At 39.3% G+C, this 22,352-nt stretch overlaps 1 protein-coding gene across 1 annotated transcript in view; it reads right to left on the bottom strand.

Moving 5' to 3' along the window:
• edem1 (ER degradation enhancer, mannosidase alpha-like 1) overlaps window positions 1-22,352 on the bottom strand; it is a 34,374-nt gene that overhangs the window by 7,102 nt on the left and 4,920 nt on the right. The window contains exons 2-9 of the mRNA XM_067998939.1: window positions 21,797-21,869; window positions 14,627-14,730; window positions 13,333-13,504; window positions 11,227-11,410; window positions 6,922-7,096; window positions 5,571-5,691; window positions 5,302-5,472; window positions 36-109 (exon numbers count right to left, since the gene is read on the bottom strand). Of these exons, the coding sequence (XP_067855040.1) occupies window positions 36-109; window positions 5,302-5,472; window positions 5,571-5,691; window positions 6,922-7,096; window positions 11,227-11,410; window positions 13,333-13,504; window positions 14,627-14,730; window positions 21,797-21,869 (1,074 nt within the window). The remainder of the gene's footprint in view (window positions 1-35; window positions 110-5,301; window positions 5,473-5,570; window positions 5,692-6,921; window positions 7,097-11,226; window positions 11,411-13,332; window positions 13,505-14,626; window positions 14,731-21,796; window positions 21,870-22,352) is intronic.

Here is a 22,352-nt window from a genome sequence, read left to right on the forward strand (position 1 = left end):
CAGATAAAATCTATAAATTTCATTCCAGCACTGACCTGACTTTGGTGTACTTCTCCAGACTCTGGAGGATATCCATTCCCACATGCAAGTAGAAAGGGTTTTTTGTTGCCTATTATCAAAACAAAAACAAGAAATAGTTTAACAATAGAGGGTATCAGATCAAACAATTAATGCTGGCACTCAACAGCATAAAAGCAACTACAGAATATGTAAATGCAGCTTTTATAGAATGATCTTCAAGAAAATAACATACAATTCATTAACAAACAAATGCACTGCAGAGTGGAGTGCTGAACTATACAATCCAGAACGGTTACTAGTCTGTGCCTAGTTGGCTGATCTCAGGCAAGGCAATATGGAGATATTAAACTGACTGAATTCAGTGTCCCCAGGCTGAGTGTGCATATGTGGAATAGTACTCAAGAGTCACAAAAGAAATTTGTGAAAATAGCTGACTATTCCCTATTTTTAAAACAAAAATCAAGCCATTTCCTATATGCAGTTACATGGGATCAAAGCCTGAGCAAATTTAACTCAAGGGCAGTCATAAACAGACATGTATTGGGAACTACAAAGATGGGGTCTGCCATATGCACCAATATCTGTAGATAAACTTGGACCAAGAGTGGGTACCGTCCTCAAAGATTCCTATGCACTACAAATCTATCCCACACAGAACATTCCATATCTGACTGTATAGAACTGTAGAAACCATGTCCAGCAAAGGATTCAGTTGCAACATTTTATGACTGACCAAAAGCTCAATTTCTGGAGTCCAGGCTGGAAGCTCAGATAACCATTCTTCCAGTTACACCTACACATGAATATCCTGCAATATCAGTCTGCAGCTATTACTGAAAGGCCCCCTGCGAAGACTCTTGAAGCCTAGAAAAATCAGTACCGAACAACTGTTACTTTCTATCTTGCAAAAAGGGGTTAGTTAATACAGTTAGATATGTTAACTATACAGTTAGTTAACTACTGTAAATCCACATCAAGTCATTGCTTCTGTCCAGTTACTGTTTGGTATGTGTCAGCCTAAGCCACAATCCAGTGAAGTATTTATTCTACCACCTTCCAAAATCAAGGAAGATCACGGGGGCAAGCAATATGATCAGTAAACCAAATTACAGTGCAGAGGGTTCTCGATCAACTCCTGTGCTCACTACAAATGGCCTAGATGTTGGGCAATAGATTTATGCTCCAGATCATAGATGAACCTTCGCTCTCTAAAGGAGTGGGTTGAGATTTAAACCAGAATGAGATATCTGGAGTAAATGACCCAAAACTAACTGTGTCTGCTGCTCAATGGTATCGCTTGAACATAAGAACACAAGAAATAGGAACAGAAGTAGGCTATGCAGTCCCTCGAGCTTGCTCCACCATTCAATATCATGGCTGATCTTTTACCTCAAATCCACTTTCCCTATCCCCATATCACTTGGTCATTTCATAGAGTTTGAGAGTGACGTAGTTAAGTCCGAAACTAGGGTCTTCAATTTAAACAAAGCCTATTGTATAGGTCTGAGGGGTGAGTTGGCTAAGGTAGATTGGGAAATTAGATTAAAAGATATGATGGTAGATAAGCAATGGTGAATATTTAAAGAAATAATTCATAATTCTCAACGAACGTACATTCCATTGAGGAATAAAAACTCCACAAGAAAAGTGATCCAACCATGGCTAACTCGAGAAGTTACGGATAGTATTAGATTAAAAGAGGATTACAATGTTGCAAAAAAGTAGTAAGCCTGAGGATTGGGAGGGTTTTGGAAATCAGCAAAGGATGACCAAGAAATTGATAGAGGGAGAATATTGAATATGAGAGTAAACTAGCAAGAAATATAAAAAGATTGAAAGCACTTCTACAAGTATGAAAAAAGGAAGAGATTAGCCAAAATAAAAAGTAGGTCCCTTAGAGACAAACAGGAGAAATTATAATGGGGAATGAGGAAATGGCAGAGATGTTAAACAAATATTTTGTATTGTCTTCACAGTAGAAGACATAAAAAACATACCAGAAATAATGGGGAACCAAGGGTTTAATGAGGAGGAACTTAAAGTAAAGGAAAAGTACTGGAGAAATTAATGAGACTAAAAGCCGACAAATCACCTGGACCTGATACATCCTAGGGTTTTAAAAGAGGTGGCTGCTGAGATAGTGGATGCATTGGTTTTGATCTTCCAGAATTCCCTAGATTCTAGAACAGTCCCCGTGGATTGGAAGGTAGCAAATGTAAACCCGCTATTCAAGAAAGGAGGCAGAGAGAAAACAGGGAACTATAGACCAGTTAGCCTGACATAATAATAGGGAAAATGCTAGAATCTATTAAGGACATAGTAACAGCGCCTTCATTGCAAGAGGATTTGAGTACAGGAGTAGGGATGTCTTACTGCAGTTATGATGTGGAGATGCCGGTGATGGACTGGGGTTGACAATTGTAAACAATTTTACAACACCAAGTTATAGTCCAACAAATTTATTTTAAATTCCACAAGCTTTCGGAGGCTTCCTCCTTCATCCACACCGTTCACCTGACGAAGGAGGAAGCCTCCAAAAGCTTGTGGAATTTAAAATAAATTTGTTGGACTATAACTTGGTGTTGTAAAATTGTTTACAATTACTGCAGTTATACAGGACCTTGATAAAACCACATCTGGAGTATTCTGTGCAGTTTTGGTCTCCTTATCTGAGGAAGGATGTCCTTACCATGGAGGGAGCGCAACGAAGGTTTACCAGACTGATTCCTGGGATGGCAGAACTGACGTATGAGGAGAGATTGGGTCGACTAGGCCTATATTCACTAGAGTTTAGAAGAATGAGAGGTGATCTCATCAAAACATATAAAATTCTAACAGGACTAGACAGACTAGATGCAGGATGTTCCCGATGGCTGGGGAGTCAAGAACCAGGGTCACAGTCTCAGGATACGGGGTATGCCATTTAGAACCGAGATGAGGAGAAATTTCCTCATTCAGAGGGTGGTGAACCTGTGAAATTCTCTACCACAGACGGCAGTGGAGGCCAAGTGTATTCAAGAAGGAGATAGATATATTTCTTAATGCTAAAGGGATCAAGGGATATGGGGAAAAAGCGGGAACAGGGTACTGCGTTAGACGATCAGCCATGATCATTTTGAATGGCGGAGCATGCCCGAAGAGCCGAATGGCCTACTCTTGCTCCTATTTTCTATGTTTCTATGGCACTTGGAAAACCTAATATGATTAGATGGAGTCAACACGGTTTTATGAAAGAGAAATAGTGTTTGACAAATACATTAAATTTTTTGTTTGAGTGTGTAACTAGCAGGGTAGATAAGGGGGAACCAATGGATGTCGTATATTTGAATTTTCAAAAGGCATTCGATAAGGTGCCACACAGAAGAAATTGTTACACAAGATTAGGGCTCATGGGACTGGGGGTAATGTAATAGCGTGGACTGAGGATCGGTTAACAGACAGAAAACAGAGTAGGAACAAACTGGCCATTTTCGGGTTGGCAGGTTGTAACTAATGGGGTGCTGCAAGGATCAGTGCTTGGGCCTCAGCTGTTTACAATCTATATCAATGATTTAGATGAGCGGACCGAGTGGAATGTATCCAAGTTTGCTGACGATACAAAGCTAGGTGGGAAAGTGAGCTGTGAGGAGGACACAAAGAGGCTGCAAAGGGATATAGACAGGTTAAGTGAGTGGGCGAGAAGGTGGCAGATGGAGTATAATGTGGGGAAATGTGAAATTATCCAGTTTGGTAGGAAGAATAGAAAAGCAGAATTTTTTTTTAAAAAGGTGAGAGACTAAGTTGGTAATAATGGTAATGTTGGTAGTCAAAAGGATTTGGATGTCCTTGTACACAAATCATAAAAAGTTAACGTGCAGGTACAGCAAGCAATTAGGAAGGCAAATGGTACGTTAGCCTTTATTGTAAAGGGGTTGGAGTATAAGAGTAAGGAGGTCTTGCTGCAATTATATATGGATGCAGTGAGACCACAACTGGAGTACTCTCTACAGTTTTGGTCTCCTTGCCTAAGGAAGGATATACAACGAAGGTTCACTGAATTGATTCCTGGGATGAGAGGATTGCCCTGTGAGGAGAGATCGTGTACAATAGCTTATATTCTCTGGAGTTTAGAAGAATGAGAGATGATCTCATTGAAACATAAAAGATTCTGAGAGGGCTTGATGGAGGAGATGCTGAGAGGCTCTTTCCCCTTGCTGGAGAGTCTAGAGCTAGGGGTCGGACATTTAGGACTGAGACGAGAAAAAAATGTCTTCACTCAGAGGTGGTGAATCTTTGGAATTCTCTACCCCAAAGGGCTGTGGATGCTCAGTTGTTGAGTATATTCAAGACTGAGATTGGTAGATTTTTGGACACTAAGGGAATCAAAGGACACGGTGATAGGGCAGGAAAGTGGAGTCGAGGTAGAAGATTAGACATGATCTTATTGAATGGCGGAGCAGGCTCAAGGGCCAAATGGCCTACTCCTGTTCCTATTTCTTATGCTCTTATGTACATGCTAGATGGCCCAAAATTTAAGAGTTCTTATTTCAGGTTCAAATGTCGCACTTATTTTAACTGATCTTATTGCGCATCCCCCTCAAAAAAAAAGTGGGACAGCAGCTTAGAACTGAAGAGGTTATCCAGGCAGATTATCATTAGGATCTACGAATCCAAGTTAATTGCCACAGTTCTGGTGAAAAATATTTAAGGTGGCAACCCACATGGGTCAGAAGTGGACTGAGAGGCCTACAGTAAATGACTGCTGGATCCTTGAGTGAACCTTCACCACAAGCCCATGGAAGATATGTCCAACTAGTATGTTGAAAATCTGGGCTGCTCAAAACCGCTATACCCTCGAAACATCTGTGGACCCGATACAATCTGGGGCAAAAAAAAAAATCAATCTAAAAGACCCCTAAATGCTTCTTCTGAGGTGGTGCATGATGAGTCTCTTAAGCAATTAATTTGCTGCAATGAAGGAAAACTTGAAGAATGGCCAGTGAGTCCAGTACCTCTACCTGATTTTGAAAGTCTGCTGTGCCAGAGTGCATCCTATACTATTGTTCCAAAACAAGAGTGAAACCCAAATGCTTCCTTCATAGACCACAATCCTGTAACACTCACCCAAACCCAAAGCTCCAGTAAACCAAGTGGGATCCTATCTGACACAGCTTGTGACAATAATGGGGGTGGAAGAGAGCTCATTTGAATGGACAAGACCTCATTTCAATGCACAAGACCAGAGGCAACCTGGTTGATTAATTGGGGTTACTGTTAAACAATACATTTCTGGTGCCATACCTGATACAGCAGATAAGTAGACTCAACTAATTCAGGCCTTAGTGGGTAAAACATCACATCAGGTGCTTGAAGCTGCCAGTTATATCGCTCTGGAAGAGCCCCAAAGCGTTTCCATATGGCATAATAAAAGGCATGAAGGCAAATGGCATCTTCTACATCACCTGTTAAAACCTAAAATAAATAAAAATACCTTTATACTATAGAAAGCGATACTTGAAAAGGTTATAAAAAATTTAGAAAAATTACATTTTTAAAATCAATGAATATACCTGAAGACCAGGGAAAAACGCCTGTAGTGAATCAATCCATGTGTTCATTAGTTGGCCACTAAACATATTCACATTAACATAAAGCGGAGGATCTCCCTCTCCCTCGTTACAAGCTTCACGCCTGCATGTTAAGAAATATAGTAACACAAATTTAAAACTATGATCTAGCAGTAAATCCCAATTGACAATAAACTGCAGAGCTGAAAGAGTTCACTTGTTCCAGAGCTCCATCATAACATTTGGTCCCACTCAAATTTGTTACTGTGCAAATACAAAAAGTATGAGTAGACCATCAAGATATCGACACAGGCAGGATACCAGTTCATCACTTAGGTATACCTCCAATGCTATAATGTATGTTTGTTTTAAAAAGTGAGGCAAGTATCCTTATAGGTCCGATTCTCAAATGTGGAGCAACAAACTAACAAGCTCCAGGCCTATTCCAGTAAGGAGCTTTGTACTCCCATACCATTTGCCACAATCGGGTGCTATTTATTATTGCTTTGATGCAGTATAACTTGTATAATCACAAAAACGAATGTGGCGTGAAACAGATTTCCACAGCCCTAAAATGAATTCTGCTATTCTCACAATGGCAGGAAACATGCTTTGCATATTTAAAACCACAATCCGTGTCTGGAGATACAGCTAATGGATTTAGTTATCGTTTTTAAAACCACATACAAATTAACGCAATCAACAAGTTTCAAGCTGTGCATTTTACAGCACAGAATTCGGGTTATAATTCTTACTGCTTGTATTGTAGGTACCAAAAACATTTCTTTGCTCACATTCTAGAAGGGATTCTGCTGTATACTATTACCACTTCCTAAAATAGAGTGGACCAACATTTCCCGATATAAACCTATGAAAATAAGTTAAAAATAATGCACCTTGAGTTGATTAGACAAACCAATCCCATTTGCTTAAGGTAGCAGGATCTTCTGTCATTAGAGTTATTCAAAACTTGTTCAGTGGAGGTAGAAAGAAAACCCATTCTTTAAGATTGATAGAGAGTTATCATAAGTTTACACTGCACATCAAATTTAACAGATTTATAGTGGGGCTTCTCTCAATTAATGGCTTAAGCTAATTTTCATAACTGTTCCTTCTTCTCTACTCATCATTACTTTACAAGCTGCATGTGCAATGTTCCAAAATTAAATTTAAGAAAAAAATACAGAAATGACTAGAATTGCATTAATTTTCAGTGAATTGATAATTGCATGAAAATCTATCAACAATGCACAAAGATGTACAAAATTAAAAAAAAAACAAATCTAGTAAGGCTGGTTATAGCAAGACAGTAATTATCCATGAGCATAAAAATTGCAGTACAAGGATATCATACCCCCTCCTTAGATGATTCTGAATGCTTTCATAAGCAGCATTAAACATTTCCAGGTCTTCACTTTCTCCAAACAGTATGTAGGATTTCAGAAGATACTCATAGAAAGAGTCCATTCCTGCTCCTAATCCACTCTGTTTTCCAACCCATTGTCCAGTTTGAATGTTTACCACATTCCCTGTGTAAAAGATGAAAGCAAATTAAATGTTCAGGAGTTCAAGTAAATGCTCTAGGCCCTAAAGCTAGATCCTTAGTGGAACTTCAATTTTAACTGCCATTTAGATAAGACATTTTCTCTTAGCAGTTTGACCATTAGATAACAAACTATAAACTGGATGATGGGAATGCCTAATTAAGGTGCAGCAATTCCAATAGTGGCTGTAAAAACTTCCAAATGGACATCTTAAGGCAGCTATTAGAAATGGAGCACCTCCCTACCCCGTAATCCAGAATTCAGACATCCTATTTTTTTTGTAAATTTAGATATGATGGAAAATAAATCAAACATCAGTTACATCCTGAGTTGACACTCAGTAATCAGATCAAGTAATACACTGAAGTACATTACACCAGTTATTTCAACTGGCTCACAAATCAAATTATACTAGAATAGCTCAAGGTATCTACATGAATAAGGCTTCAACGTACTTTATGTATGTTGAAGCTGCAGTCTTCATCTAGTTACGCTAGAATAGAAAAAAGGGTAGATTGTACAGTGTCAATTGGTTTAAAAAACGTGATAACCTAATTTGTCAGCGTGCTATTCTCCAAACATGAAAAGTTAGCTTAGCTATTACTCGAGGGTTCTTTCATAAATTAAATGAACAAATCAAGTTAATTCATCCCATGTCCCTAATTGGGTCTCCATATGTCAGGCACAGATAAGAGAGAGAGCCAACAACCTGTTCCGAAGCTTCCAAATATGTCACAAGAGCAACTCAGGATTAATTTTCTACCTTTTCCAATAGGAAAGTGTCAAGCTTCCAATAGGAGGCTATATTCCGCAAGCAATGAAGTTCAGTTCAGGACATGTATCCGGATCCCACCATTCATGGCAATGCACATCAATACTCTTAATATGCTACCCCACCGTGTCACCTCCAAGTGTAGATGGAGAATACATATTTATCCAAAATACGAGGAAAAATGTACACGTAATAAAAACATAAGGTAGCTGATTCGGAGACCAAACAAATCAGTGGCCCTGATAATACATCGTGTGCTACATGACTTAACACCTGTTTTGTGGTAACACCCGTTGATTATAAAACAATGTATCCTGACTGAGCAATGTCAAAGGAGATCCACTAAAACTACAATATATTAGTGGATCTCCCATGGCATTGCTCACAGACAGATGATATGAATGCACATCTAACGATATGAATGTAATTACTGAGGTTTTCTCCGTTACGTTTTCTGCTTTGGTCAGTCTCTTTAGTTTCAAGATCTCGGCGCAGTTGCCCTTCTTCTGCTTCTCGCGTGAAGAATTGTGGGTGTTTATCCTTTTATGAGTCTCGTTCTGCCATTCTCCCTCCCTCTCTCTCTCCTCTCTCCACACCCCCCCCCCCACCATATGCTTCTTATTTCCTCTCCTTTTAGCTGTCTTTGTCCTGTAATGCTTAACTCACTAACTTTGTCCTATGATTCTCTGCCTTTTTCCTTTTCCGTTTCTCTTTTCTTATTGTTGTGGTTCTCTAGCAGTCTGTATTCTCCTGATGTGGCTCTGCAGGGCTCTATGAGGCATGAAGGGAATGTGGATATCAGGCAGACGGAGTAGAGGAGAGTGGTCGAGAGGATATCTCAGTAAAGCAAATTCATTCAGGTGTGGGAGGTTGGCAAACGAGTGGCTGGAGTGTGGGGTTCACAACCCCTTTAACAAAAGACATTTGAAGGAAAGGGTTAACTGTCCCCCTTTTAAACGAAGACATTTGAAAACCTGTAAACAGTAATGTAGTAAACTGTGTTCTCATAAATCATGTTTTTCCCTCAGTGACGTTGATGGCATTGGAGAAGTGAGTTTCAGGATCCAAGACATTGTACTGCGGATAGATATCTATATTATTAAATAAATAAGCTAGATGGATAATATTGAGCTTAAAAGCGTTGTCAGGCTTTCAAAACACGTAGGCTTTTGGAAACACAAGCTTTTCAACACAGCAGGGGGTAACCTAAGACAACAAAGACATACATCAAAGGCTTCAGATCAGGAAAGCAATGATAGGTGTGAAAAAAGCATGGGCCTCTCATTCCTATCTGGTAATCTGTTCAAAGAACTGGGATTTGCAAAACATCAAATAGTATTGCATCCAGCATATGGTCAAATAGTATAAGGAATGGATTTGAAACCAGTGAAGCAATCAAAATTGAAGACGTCAGGACCATTAATGTCTGTGCATAGAAATGAAAGGGGCTCGCTCTACATGAAAAGCCATAAACAGAGATAGTAGAGGGGCCATGGTTCGAGCATATGGTCTTTTCTATATCAAAGGGTCTCCAGTCACATGATCAAAGCCTAAACGGTCACTGAGGCATGCTAATGATTGAGGCATAGCAACAGGAAGCAATTGGACAAAAAGAATGATGCTCCCCCAATCCCACGTCCTATTGGTAAAAACAATATAAAAAGACTTTCAGTGACTAACAGGCTCTTCTTCACACGGCACTCACAAGCAACGCACGCTGCAGTCGAACATCACGCAAGAAGAAAAGGACCTGAAGACTCAAGAAGCTGATCACTTCTGAGCTGCCTTGATGAGTAAAATCCTTGGTTTAAAGACTGTATGCATTACATGATTTGCCTGAAGTGCTATGTCATTACATAATAACGTTGCAAATTATTAAGAGTATAACAGGATTTTATAGAGGAAAGTCATATATATGGTTGATTTTTCTTCATGAATGCTTGTGTGAATTATATTGGAAAGTGGGATTGGGCTGGGTGGCTCATTTTCGGTCGGCGCGGACACGATGGGTCAAATGGCTTCCTTCTGTGCCGTAAATTTTCTACAATTCTATATTAAATAATTACTTTTGATTCACAAAACTACCGTGAGTGAGGGTGACTTTCTTTGCTTGACTATTCGTCCAGCTCCAAAAATCAGAGGAAATAAGGAACACAAAAGCAAGGCTTTGATTGAGCTGGAGAAGGATAATACAGCTGGAGAGGGGGACGCCCCTGGTCAAAAGAGGCAGTGAAGGCTGAAAAAGTCCCCTGGCATGAATGGGCAGCAGGGCAGCTCAATAGAAATAAACATACCAAAAGCGCAAGAAGCACTTTCAATTAAGACTTAAAGCCAGCCCCGGGCAGAGAGCAGTAGCTCAGGGTGGATCAAAGGCCTCGAACAAGTGGAGCTGTGTAGCCCTCAAAGGGCCCCAAAGTGGAATTAGTCACTGAGACCCAAGTAAAAGAAATCGGCTTGAAAGTCACGTTTAAATACATCACAAAAGCATTAGATATGGTATGACATATGCTTGACAGAAAAAGCACAACAGTAAAATGTTACATGGGGCACATTTTATGTAAGTGTAAGAATTTTGAGATATCATATAGATCTTACTATGCCATATTGCATTCCCTCAAATATTTGGAACAAGAATATACATATCAGTAGGTTACTAGTGTCACTGTGCAACCCACAAACACACAGATGGACTGAAGCTTCATATTCAAGCTAAATAATTTTCATTTTTAAATATACAACAATGCGATAAGTTCAATAAGAGAAACTGCTGACTCTCTATAGCAAGCTCCTGATCTTGATCAAGTTACTAAGGGGAGCATCCAACTGAAAGCAACCAAGAGCAAATTGAAAATAACAGCAGCGGTGCAAAAATTTTAATCATCTGAGACGTCTGATATCTTGGCAACGACTTTCTGTAGTACTCTTAAGGCGTAAAAACAAAATGGATCTTGCATTTTCTTATACTGTAATTTGTAATACCTACATTAAAAAGTAACTAACGTTTACCAGTCTTGAGTTCCTGTTGTCATCACTCCGGCAATTTCTCTTCGAAGTTATGGCACCAGCCACAAACAAAAAGCTGTCCTTATAATTAATCATGGATTCAGCCACTGCCGCTATCCAAACATTGAAACGTAGGATAAAGATGTTTTAAATGAACAGGCCACATTACAGCCCACCTCCCTCCAAACTTCAACAAGCTGCAACTTGATGTAAAACTGCTAATCAATGTGTTATACTTACATTTTGATAAGCAGTTTTACATCAAGAACTTCTAACATTAAAATGCAGCTTTGGTAAAGTTTCACAAGTAATTCGGAAGCCCAAATAATGCATTAAGTACCTAGCAGTCCCGTCTCATCGCTTCTCAGTTTCCAGAGGGCTCTCACAGCTTGGCGAGCTACCCACTCAAATGTAGAATCCCCAATGAGGCGGCTCAGGATTCCAAACTCCACAAGCAGAGAGCCAGCTCCAGCAGTGCAGGTTTCATTAAGACAAGTAGAAGGCACCCCTTTCTTTAGATTCACCTGCAAGTTTTTTTTTTAAAAAAAAAGGTACAGTACTTTACTTCATTACTTTCTGCCGTGCCATAGTGAAAAATAAATTCAAGGTCAGCAGGTAATTAAACTGCTACAATACATTCCAAGAATCTTTGGCTTGCTTGAATTTGAATGAGCTTCACTCTGAAGTCAGAGATCAATGTTCCACTTGAACAAGCGATTGCAGTTCATTCATCCGTGACAAACTCTCCAATATCTTCTGCCCTTACCTCGTCTTTTCTCAAGACAACGTAAAGCAAAAGTACCTGCTCTTCTCAGCCGTAGCTACTACTGTGGATGTGACTACTGTGCGATGCTCATTTGTTCTGACTGAACATCTTTCAAAATAGCAGGGATAATTTCACACGAACTGACAGGACAGGCAAGATAATCAAGCAAACTTAAAATGTAATTTTAAAAAGCTGGAAACCGACAACCAACTTCTTTAGGTGCAGCTTAAACAATTTTGAAATCCCACACTTCAATATTTAAATATTTAAAATGTAGTTCACAGATACAATCCTACCTGCTTATGTCGACATTTCGGGGACCGTTCCAATTGTCAACATAAGCGATTCCCTTTGAATTGATGTGAAACTGACCAGGCAGCTTGCTATCACTGTGCGATTTACCTGTGGTGGGAAGGATACAATAAAAAGAAACCTGTATGAAAGAGAGAGCCCCCAGTAAGCGGGAACTTGCGAACTGTCAAGCCTTGGGGCACAGAGATGACACAGGAGCTGGGACGAGGTTCTCAAGTTGAACTGCACTAAAGGAGTTTGCCAGTCCACGTCAGGTGTTGACATAAGCAGTAAACGATGTAAGCCTTTAATGCTGTTAGGGATTTTAAAAGCTTGTCGATTTAAGCGGGCCAGAGTTCATGTTGAAGTCGACAAATGGTAAGGTTTTTGTTTAAATGTACGGAGAAGGGACTGCGCCTTGACATTTTTGTCAGCATAAGTAGGATGTTGACCTAACTGTGTTCAAGACAAGCGGATAGGACTGTACTAGCATTCAGAAGTTAATGTTCAACATAATTTTTGTGTAACAGAAAATTGATTGCAACTTCATAGTACCATCACACAAAAGTTGCTTTTACATTGGCTTTAGAGGAGTGCTTACACCACTGGTTTCTGACGCCCATGTCTCACACCCACCTACCTGTCAACAACTCTGTGCTTAACTGGATTTGCCAAGAACAGCCACCAAGAGACTTGGGTTTAAGTTATGTCAGTAGCCAGTCTTAGTAAATCTGGCTAATTCACATTGGGATTGTGATAGATGCAGGAGACCCAAGTTTTGGGAGCCGTCAACCTGCATTTATAGAGCGCCTTTAAGCACCCCTCTACACCCAATGGAAAAGCAGCTATAATGCTACTTTGAAGTCTTGAGGTAGTTCTATGGGCTGGTGTTCTAAAATCTTACAAGTACTCCGCATAGGTCTATCTTAATTTCTGTTCTTCCTCAACTATACGCTATTCTCTGCCCCGGCTTCCAAAAGTCAAGCAACCTGCCCCCGAGCTTGCGCCAATACCACGCCAACAGATGAAATTCTCCAATTTTACTTCCTCACAGTGGATCACAACCTCTGCTCAGCAATTCCAAACATGGCACAACCAAGACTGTAATCTTGTCATTTGTAGGAGGGAGAGATGAGAAGAAAGAAGGAAAGAAGATACACAAGTCCACAGGACAACCAACGCATTAGCCTGTCATATTTTGTGCTTAAATATACAGTAGTTAAAAGGCAAGAAATACTCTAAATTCAATACTAAACAAGATTATGGACTACTTGAAGTTGGAATACTTTTCCCTTACCATAATGTAAAATAAAGAATGTTTGACAATTTTATTGTTTTTTATATCTGCAAACAACTAACAGTTTAACTCAAACACTGTGTATCACATACCCTAGGATGAGGAATGCCAGTTTTGGTGTTTTCAAATGCTGGCAGTAATCTCACAGCCAAGTCACGAGCCAAGTGAAGCAACTCATCGTCATAACCCTCTGGGGCCATGTTTCCAAAGGGCTGAGCAGGGTCCATTATAATCAAATGAGCAGACAGCAAGCTTCCCAAAATCCTACAGCAAAACAAAACAAGCTGTTAAAGCACAACTAGAAATATGTGCTACAAGGAGACAAGGCGGTAGATATTTGCTTACATTGTTGCAGTTTTAATCAAAAAACAATCAAAAGATTAAACACAGAAATTTGGGAATATTTATCACCAAGGAGAAGAATATTTGATGAGGGAAATTCCCTGCATCTCCTTTGCCAATTTGTTCCTCTACCCTCCTAGCATGGACTCCTTGCTGCCAAGCACACTCCAGTACTCCAACCAAGTGGTCATCCTTCATGCAAGTGCCTAGAAAGTGAGTATGAGGAGGCCACTGAACTCCGCTATAACTAAAAGCTAGTGCACAGGTACAAAACGTAGTCAAAAAGGGTAGTGGAATGTTGGCCTTTATAGCAAGGGAACTGAAATAGAAAGGGAAGAAAGTTACGCTTCAGTTGTACAGAGCTGTGGCCAGACCCCATATGGAGTACTGCATTCAGTTGAGCACCAAACCTCAGGAAAGATATATTGGCCTTGGAAGGGGTACGGCGCACTATCAGAATGATACCAAGGTAAAATTATGAGAACAGGTTGCGTAAACTTGGACTATATTCCGTTGAATTTAGAAGGTTAAGGAGTGATCTCATCAAGCTATTTAAAATGATTAAGGTATTCGATAGGGTAGATAGAGAAACTATCCCATCTGATGGGGGAACCTAGAACAAGAGGGCATAATCTTAAAATTAGAACCTGGCCATTTGCAGAGAAATCAGGAAGCACTTTTTCCCCACACAGAGGGTTTCCACATTTCCACTAATCTGGAACTCACTCCCGCAAAAGGCTGTGGATGCTGGGCCAATTGAAATTTTCAAGACTGAAATTGATAAATTATTGATAAGTAAAGGTATCAAGGAATTTGGAGCAAAGGCAATAGAGTTGAGGTACAGAGCAACCATGATCTAATTCAATGGAACAGGCTCAAGGAGCTGAATGGTCTACTACTATACTCATGTTTGTATGCTAGGAATTACAGCCAAGCTTGACCCTGTCCTCACCTAACACACATACAAACTTCCAGGAAGAGTTGTTGAATAGGAACATGGAACAGAAACTCAAAGGTACAGGAATTAGGAGATCTGTGGCTCACCTGATAGTTGCCTCAAAGACTTGCACAGTTGAATCTTTATTAAAAGAGACTGTGGTAATCACCAGCTGTACTGCTCTCTTGAACTCCGAAGCATTGCCCAAAACCTGCAAAGTGAACAGAAAAATGTTGCTATAAATTTTTTTTTAAATCCATCCTCAGATTAAGAAATCTGTGAAATCAGTAAATGCTGTACAATGATTATTCAGCTTCCCAAACAAGCTATAAAAAAATGCTGCAAAACAAGGGAGAACAGTATGAAATGGCAAGTGCCCTTTTCCATTATCAACTCCAGTCATAATGATGCAAGATAGCTAGCCAGAAATTCTTACTGAACAATTTTTCCTTTGAATTTTAATCCAATTTAGCATTATGCTTAGCATGGCAGTCTAATTTACAGGAGGGAGTATTAAAACAAAAAAAATTACGTGTTCTGAAAATGTTTACAACAAAATCTCAGCACAATACTAACCGAAGGCTTGACTTAAACCTAACCAAATCAGAACGCACATATCCTGACAAATGCACCAACTTCTCTGAGCTGGGGAGGGGGGGGGGGAGGGGGGAGAAAGAGAGGGGGAAGGGTGGAGAAGGAGAAATCTTACGTAGGGGAAATACAAACATTGGACTTGGCACAGTGCATGTTAAGAGTTTCAACCATGCTGGGGTAGAAGGATACAAGTCTGCACTCACTGTTCCCCACACAGGGAGATAGCAATCTTAGGCAGACTGTCAGAAAGAAACCAAGCTGAAACCAGACAATTCAACAGGGGCCACTCGAACATCTCCCAGCTACTATAGAGTGGCATTGACAGAGGCCTGGCTGCAGATTTCTAGCCTGTACCTTCTGTAGAAGGTGTATGGCACAGACATACACTGGAGGGTGGAGGAGTAACTTGAAAAACTCCACGTATTAACATTAAAGCTACAGTAGCCTGCAGATATTACACTATAGGGACAAAGAGTGGGGGCATAAGTGTACAGAACATGATTGCTATATATCAATATCCCTCCAGGGAATAAAGAGATACTTCATAGCAAATAGACCTTGAAACCCAGTGTTCAACAGATCCACTTGCAATTTTTCTGGAGTTTGACAATAAATGCACAATGATGCAGCTTCAAACTGCAGTATCCATTTTAATCACCTAGCTTACTTCCTCTCTTCAAACCCCTCCCATTAGCTCTGCCCCAATCGCCAAGTTCATTACGTTGTCAGTTTGACCTACCACCAAGGTGAGTTGTGAAATTTATTTCAATGATCTGGTAATTTGTAGGCCAGCACAAGATACATGACCATGAAAGCTGTCAGTTTGTTGTAAAAACCCAACTGGTTCACTAATGTCCACCAGGGAAGGGAACTTGCCACCAACTAGTCTAGCCTACGTAGCTCTAGTCCCACACCACTCTTAATACCCTCAAGGCAAGGAGGGATGGGAAATACTGCCTTGCTAGTGTCACCCACACACCAAGAACAACAAAAATAAGTTTGATTACTGTTTGCGGTCCATGCTTTGAGCCATGTCGAAGTCACGGTAGTCACAAACTTTGCGTGTTCAGCTGTGATATGAAAATAAGCATAACGACGCAGCAATGTAAATGATAAAAGCTCTCATTTACATAACCAGCAACCACCACCGAGGGTTTCTGGACCCTTTGGGCAACAAGCCAGCCCAAAAAAAAAAATCACACCTGTAAACAACCACCTGGGTTGTTTAACCAACATTTAAGCAGACCAGCATTAACAACGTTGTAATTTTAACTTCATGTTGAAGTGGGGAAACTCAGTTTGAACACTTTTTTTATGTTTAGGAACAGCTCAGCCCAACAGAGAGATACCACAATAGGGAGATATAATGTTGTAAATACTGGCATTTAAACAAAAAGAAAACATCTGTTTAGGTAGCTGTCATTTACCACCTAACTGCCTCAACATGTGACTGTCTCATGCAACTTAGGTGGCAACTTCTTCAAATTATAACGGAGGATCCCGGACAACTTGCCACAGAATCTGCATGTTCGTGCCACAGAAACTGACAGAGTTGCTGCAGAACTTAAAGGACACTGAAATTGCAACATTATTTTTGTTTTTCAACTAGCTAAGCAATTTTGCTTTTAACACACAATAGATCATCGGCAACTTCCGATAGTAACTACAAAACCCATATGCTTGTGTTTACAATTTGGATGTGAATTTACTCTAAAGGCAACTTCCTATAAGCCAAAAACTTGCATCAACTGGCATTTTGTTCTAAATCAAGCTGTTTGAACTAAAATTTACTTAACTACAAAATATTATTAAAACAGCTTTACCGGAGAGAATCAAAAGGCAATACAGCGTTCCTATTAATATTCCAATTTCTAAAGACAATCTTTCAACATTTTTTCAAGAAGCCTTTAAGATACCAAACCCTTGCAAATATCATTCAGAAAATAAAAGATTGCCGGGAAGTGTTTTTATGCAATCAGTGGGTTCAGATGTCACAACCATAAAATCAAACTTCAAGTGGTTGATCAGCATCTGAACACAAACTTTTAAGAGCCCAGGAGCATGTTTCGCCATCTGTTAAGTTATATAGTAACCATTTTATCTTTGAAAGGAGATTTCTGGTCTCTGTCACCCCATCCCTTAGTGTGAAGATTTTTGTTTTTCCTTTTATATTAAGTTTTTTTTAGGCTGAGCAGAGCCAGATTTCAAAGTTGCCATCTTTGGACAAGAAACGTGCAATTTCCCCTCTCAGTCCTTTTGCAGTTGCTTGCTATTGCCTGATTCTCATTTGATTGAGGAGTGCTGATCCATCAGTCTTTCCGACTGCTGCAACAACAATGGCCGTTTGTATATTCTAAGCTTGATCTCTGCTGTTCACATTTTTCTCTGCTGTTAAATGGTCATGTGCTTATGCAGTTTCAAACCAGTTCTTATTGGTGTCACTCCACAAGGATAAAACTGTCCATAATTTGTCCTAGAGTGGCTGAAATGGGAATATAAAATACTGAGTGGGTGCCATGGAAGATATGCTGAGATTCGGGTCCAGATAGATTCTTTGCAGAAAAAATTGGTATTCAATAAACAGCAATGTACTCAAAATTCATATTACGGGTTAGATTACCTCACAACATTTACACTAGTAAATCTCCCTCGACACTGCTCACCGGTTGTCCACTTTAAGATCTCAGGTAGACACTTACCCTTAACCACTGGGGCTCATTAACCACCTGCTGCTAATGCTCAGGCTGGAGCCCTGCCACTCCAGTGAGCTGGATTACCAGGCATCACAAAATAACTATCGTGGCCAGTTATCCCCCCTCTGGTTCTGCAATCTGATGGTCACTGCACCAATAAGAAAGCAAACGAGAATCCTACAATCCAACAAAGACACAAAAGAAGACAAGAGTCCAACATATTGGTGTTACATTATTGAACCTTTGTAGGTACGAAGTTAGTCCTGTTGAACTTTATACGCACAAATGCAGTGGTCTTTACCTACGCTGCTCTATTTAAAAAGAAACTCAACTACAGTGCCACATGAATTTACATTTCCACTTCATCACAAGGGGAAAAAAAACAACCAGTGCAAGGAACATTTAAATAAAACCAGTACAATACAAAACACTTATTTGGCTTTCTTTACGCCAAAGCATCCCCGATGAAACAAGGGCAAAACGAAAGGAAAATGATTACTCATTAGGAATAAATGACCAATTGCAAGAGTTTACTCCGATGAGAAGAGTGCTCCTCCCATTAGTACATCAGTGACCAGTCACATTATGCCAGCTGTTCCACTGACAGCACACACAGCAAACACTCCTTAAGCAGTCTGCCTGTTGAGAATGTCACAAGCCTCTTTTTGTGCATGTAAAAATTTTAAAATTTTACCAAGCAGTCAAGGTCGTAACTGAACTCAGTGCAGTTTCCAAGAGAAGAGGTACATAATAAAGAACCCATATTCCTCTTTCCTGAGTTGAACTGGGGATATGGTGCTCTCAATTGTATATTTAATTTGAACAATTGGTATTGTGGTAATAGAAAAGTCTAACTTTGCTTAAATGAATTTCCACTTTAAATGATTCTCACTAAGGATACTTCAATACCCATTTTGTCATGACCTACCTTAAACCTATTGTCTCAAAATACTGTTACTTTTAAGAATAAGTCATGACTATTTAGCTGCATGACTCCAATCAAAGACACAAGTTTCCAAATCGGTTTCCCACTTTTCATAGAAACGTGCATTGTGCTCCACACTGTTTCCAGCTGTCAATGGAGGTACAGCTACAATGGATCAGCTTCCCACCCCTCTCGTACTGCAGATCTGCATCAGTAACTAGAGTACCTCTAGCGGTGCTATTACTACATGATAAATTTCATACCACACTGATGCACAATGTTATCAGTTTCTCTCAACACCTGCGTAAAACACATTAAAGCTGCATTTATCATTGCATCTTTACAGAATAGTCTAGCAGTACCCGACATACTTCCTATTTCTGAATCATACTCTCGAGACCAGGAGAGCGCTCTGTGCTTTGTGTTTATATGTAAACACAGAGCTCTACTTTCCAGGTGGTAAATTTTAAATGCTTTGAGCACACCCAGGGAACCCTGGGAACACTTTTTAAAGCCAGTGTGACATACTGGAGTTCATGCCACGTCTAACCCCATCCCAGGCGGATCAGATCAGACTCTCTACTATCCTGCTGGTAATTCACCCATTTAAATTTCCACCGTGAAGCCAACAAACTAAGTTTGTTAAAATTCATGACAAATTAGGTTTCTGCTGCTGCTGGAATAAGGCAAGTCATGTGGTTTATAATACTATCTGTAGCTGACAGCAATAGAACTGCATGTTTGCCACTAGCTAAAGTTACTAAAAATAAGTACCACCAAAACTGTCATTTTTGCATTACCGCAGAGGGAACCACATTGCAGCAATGCAACAGTGGCAGTATAACTCTACCCAGTTATTTTGCAGTAACAATATACAGCTACCCGTTTGCTTAGAATTTCTTATGGTCGTTAGAAGCACAACACTCAATGTGGCTGCAAATTTAGAATTAATCACTAATAATTAAGACTCACTAATAAGTTTTATACAAATTAAGCTACCCAATAGGAGCAAATCTATACTCAATAAGGTAGATGATCAGGGATTTCATACAGGTCCTTTATCAGTTTGGGGAAAGTTTGTACATGGATGATGCCCATCATAGGCAACAAGAAAACAAATCTATACAAGGATAACTAGATTATTCACCTGTGACACATTCCATCTCAACAGATATGTTTTCACAAAGATATTGTTTGTAGTAGGTATGAAAACATGTAATTTATATGCTTTTAGTAGCCACCATGATATTAGCTTGTCATTTTCCAGATGTGTATCCTTACATACTACCTAGGTATTTCACATCTGTACAAGTCCTTGAATTGTAGTCAAACACTGAAGGTTCAAATGAAATTACCTATTTATACTAGACAATATAACCCCACTGCTGCAAGACTAAGACTTCAATTATCGTCTATCCGCCTTTAAAACACTTGAAGGTTGCTCCCTCCTAACCACCACCCCCACCCCCACACACACAAAAAGAAAAAATTCAAACTAATTTTGTCAAGCCAGTTTAATTTAAAAGACAATCTTATTTCCTGCAACATTCACACTGCTGCTGAAGGGAACTACATCAACACATTTCAAGCAACCATTTCTCAGCTATTGTTGCAAACATCACAGTACTGTCAATGCCAAGCAAAAGAATGGTAAACAAGGCATCAAATTAACTCTGCACTTCACAACAACATTTAAAATTAAAAGGAAAATTACCCAATTAATAATATGCAGATTAATATTGTTCTGACATGGTTACTGCAAATTAACTTAGTGATTAACTGCAAAGGAATTAGCTGCAAACAATGGTCTGTTGCAAGAACTGGCGACATAAAGGTGGACATGCAGCCAAGATCTGGAGCTATGCAGAATAAGGCAAGGGGAAAATCAGATCATTGGAAGCATGTTTTTCTTCAGTTCCACTGGCTATGCAGTGGAACTGAAGAAAATCATGCTTCCGATGATCCTAAAATATTGTTCAATTAATATAATGAGAACATTGTACTTTAAATGGAAAAAATCTATACAATTCAAATTTCAACAAAAAATAATCCCCTTACAAGAGCTATTTTGCTGGCCTGTGCATATTTGTAACAAGGTTGGAAAATACAGGGATCGCGAAGAAACAATTGAACAAATTTGCTCTACAGGAATTAGTACTAGGAAAGGCCTGCTGAACATTACTTATAAACAAAACCTAAGATGGAAGTGGGTTTACAGTTCATGCAGGAATAGCTGCAAGTGTAAAAATTGAAAATAATTTCCTTTAAAAAAAACCCGCGGTCTTTCCAGCGGTGGAATTCTGCTGAGCAAACACTACCAGAGATTTGCTTTCTCCCTTCAAACTGCTTTTAGAAGTTAGTACAAAAATGTATAAACTTGCCAAAATGAAGCCTAATCGTGCAATATTTAATATTAAACCTCTGTATAAAGACCTGCTCAAGACATTTTATAGAATTTGTAAAAAGGTGAAAATAGTTTTAGCTTGGTTCTTATAACATGAGACATGGTACATCTTAATGTTAAGCCATTAATGCAAATAAGTTATATTAAATGAAGCTTAAGAAGTTTCCTGTTGATTTGGACCCTTTTTTGCAATAATTTCTTTTTGTTAATTTCAACTGGAGACATTATTAGCCTACGTGCATTTGGGCTATTAAAGTCATGTTTTGTTTATGCAGAATTTCACAGTGAAACTGAGCAAGATCCCAACAACTTTGGTAATTTTATTCAACCAGTAAACAAGATGATATCACCAGAGTGCACAACCACAACTCTCTAGTGATTTTTTTTTTAAGAAGACAACACAATTTGGATAATATAATGGGTTTCAGATGATTTGCATGCAACGTACAAATTTCCAAGAGTGTGCTTGCGTAGCTAAAACAGAATATAAAAGATTCTTCTGCACAAAAAAATTATTTACAGCTGTTCACAAAATTAGTTTGGAAAAACAAGAAACTTGCACAACCAGAAGTTTTGTCGTCAACACGATACCAGCGGCAATAAGAAGAACGAAAAGCCCTACTGAGCGAAGCAATTGCTAAACCAAGCATCTGTTACTCACCGCTAGTGTATCAAGTGCATCGATCAGTGTTAAAGAATAGTTCCCAAGGACATCATTTATGTTTATATTTGAACTAGAAGGAAAACAAAATCAGTTACAGGTTCCAAAAGCAAAATTAACCCAAATTGTTTAAGATTGGGATCAGGAATGGAATTAATCATTATTGGACAAGTGCTACATGGGATACCAAGAAAATCACCAAGCCTCCTCCTTACCAGAACTTCTGCAACAAAAGATTTTGTTAACTATGTGCAGTATGGTTCTGCAAACTATATGAACAGAACTGAATTAACTTTAATACTAAACTGGAAAGCTGGGTATGTGTTCTTAAATAACTGCATAAATACGGATTTCATAATCTAAATATACATCCACGTGATCATGGACGCTTCCGGGTTTGGGAGCGGGAAAAGAGAAGAACTTGTCTTCTTTAATTAACGGCTTTAAAACAGAACTCCAGTACTACCGTGCTAAGCAGGTCAAAGTGAAAATGGCACGTGCCTACAAACCATCAGAACTGATATGAAAGATCATAGTGGGCAATTTCTCCTTTAAA

The sequence above is a fragment of the Heptranchias perlo genome, chromosome 17, assembly GCF_035084215.1.
Source record: "Heptranchias perlo isolate sHepPer1 chromosome 17, sHepPer1.hap1, whole genome shotgun sequence".
Classification (NCBI taxonomy): Eukaryota; Metazoa; Chordata; class Chondrichthyes; order Hexanchiformes; family Hexanchidae; genus Heptranchias; species Heptranchias perlo.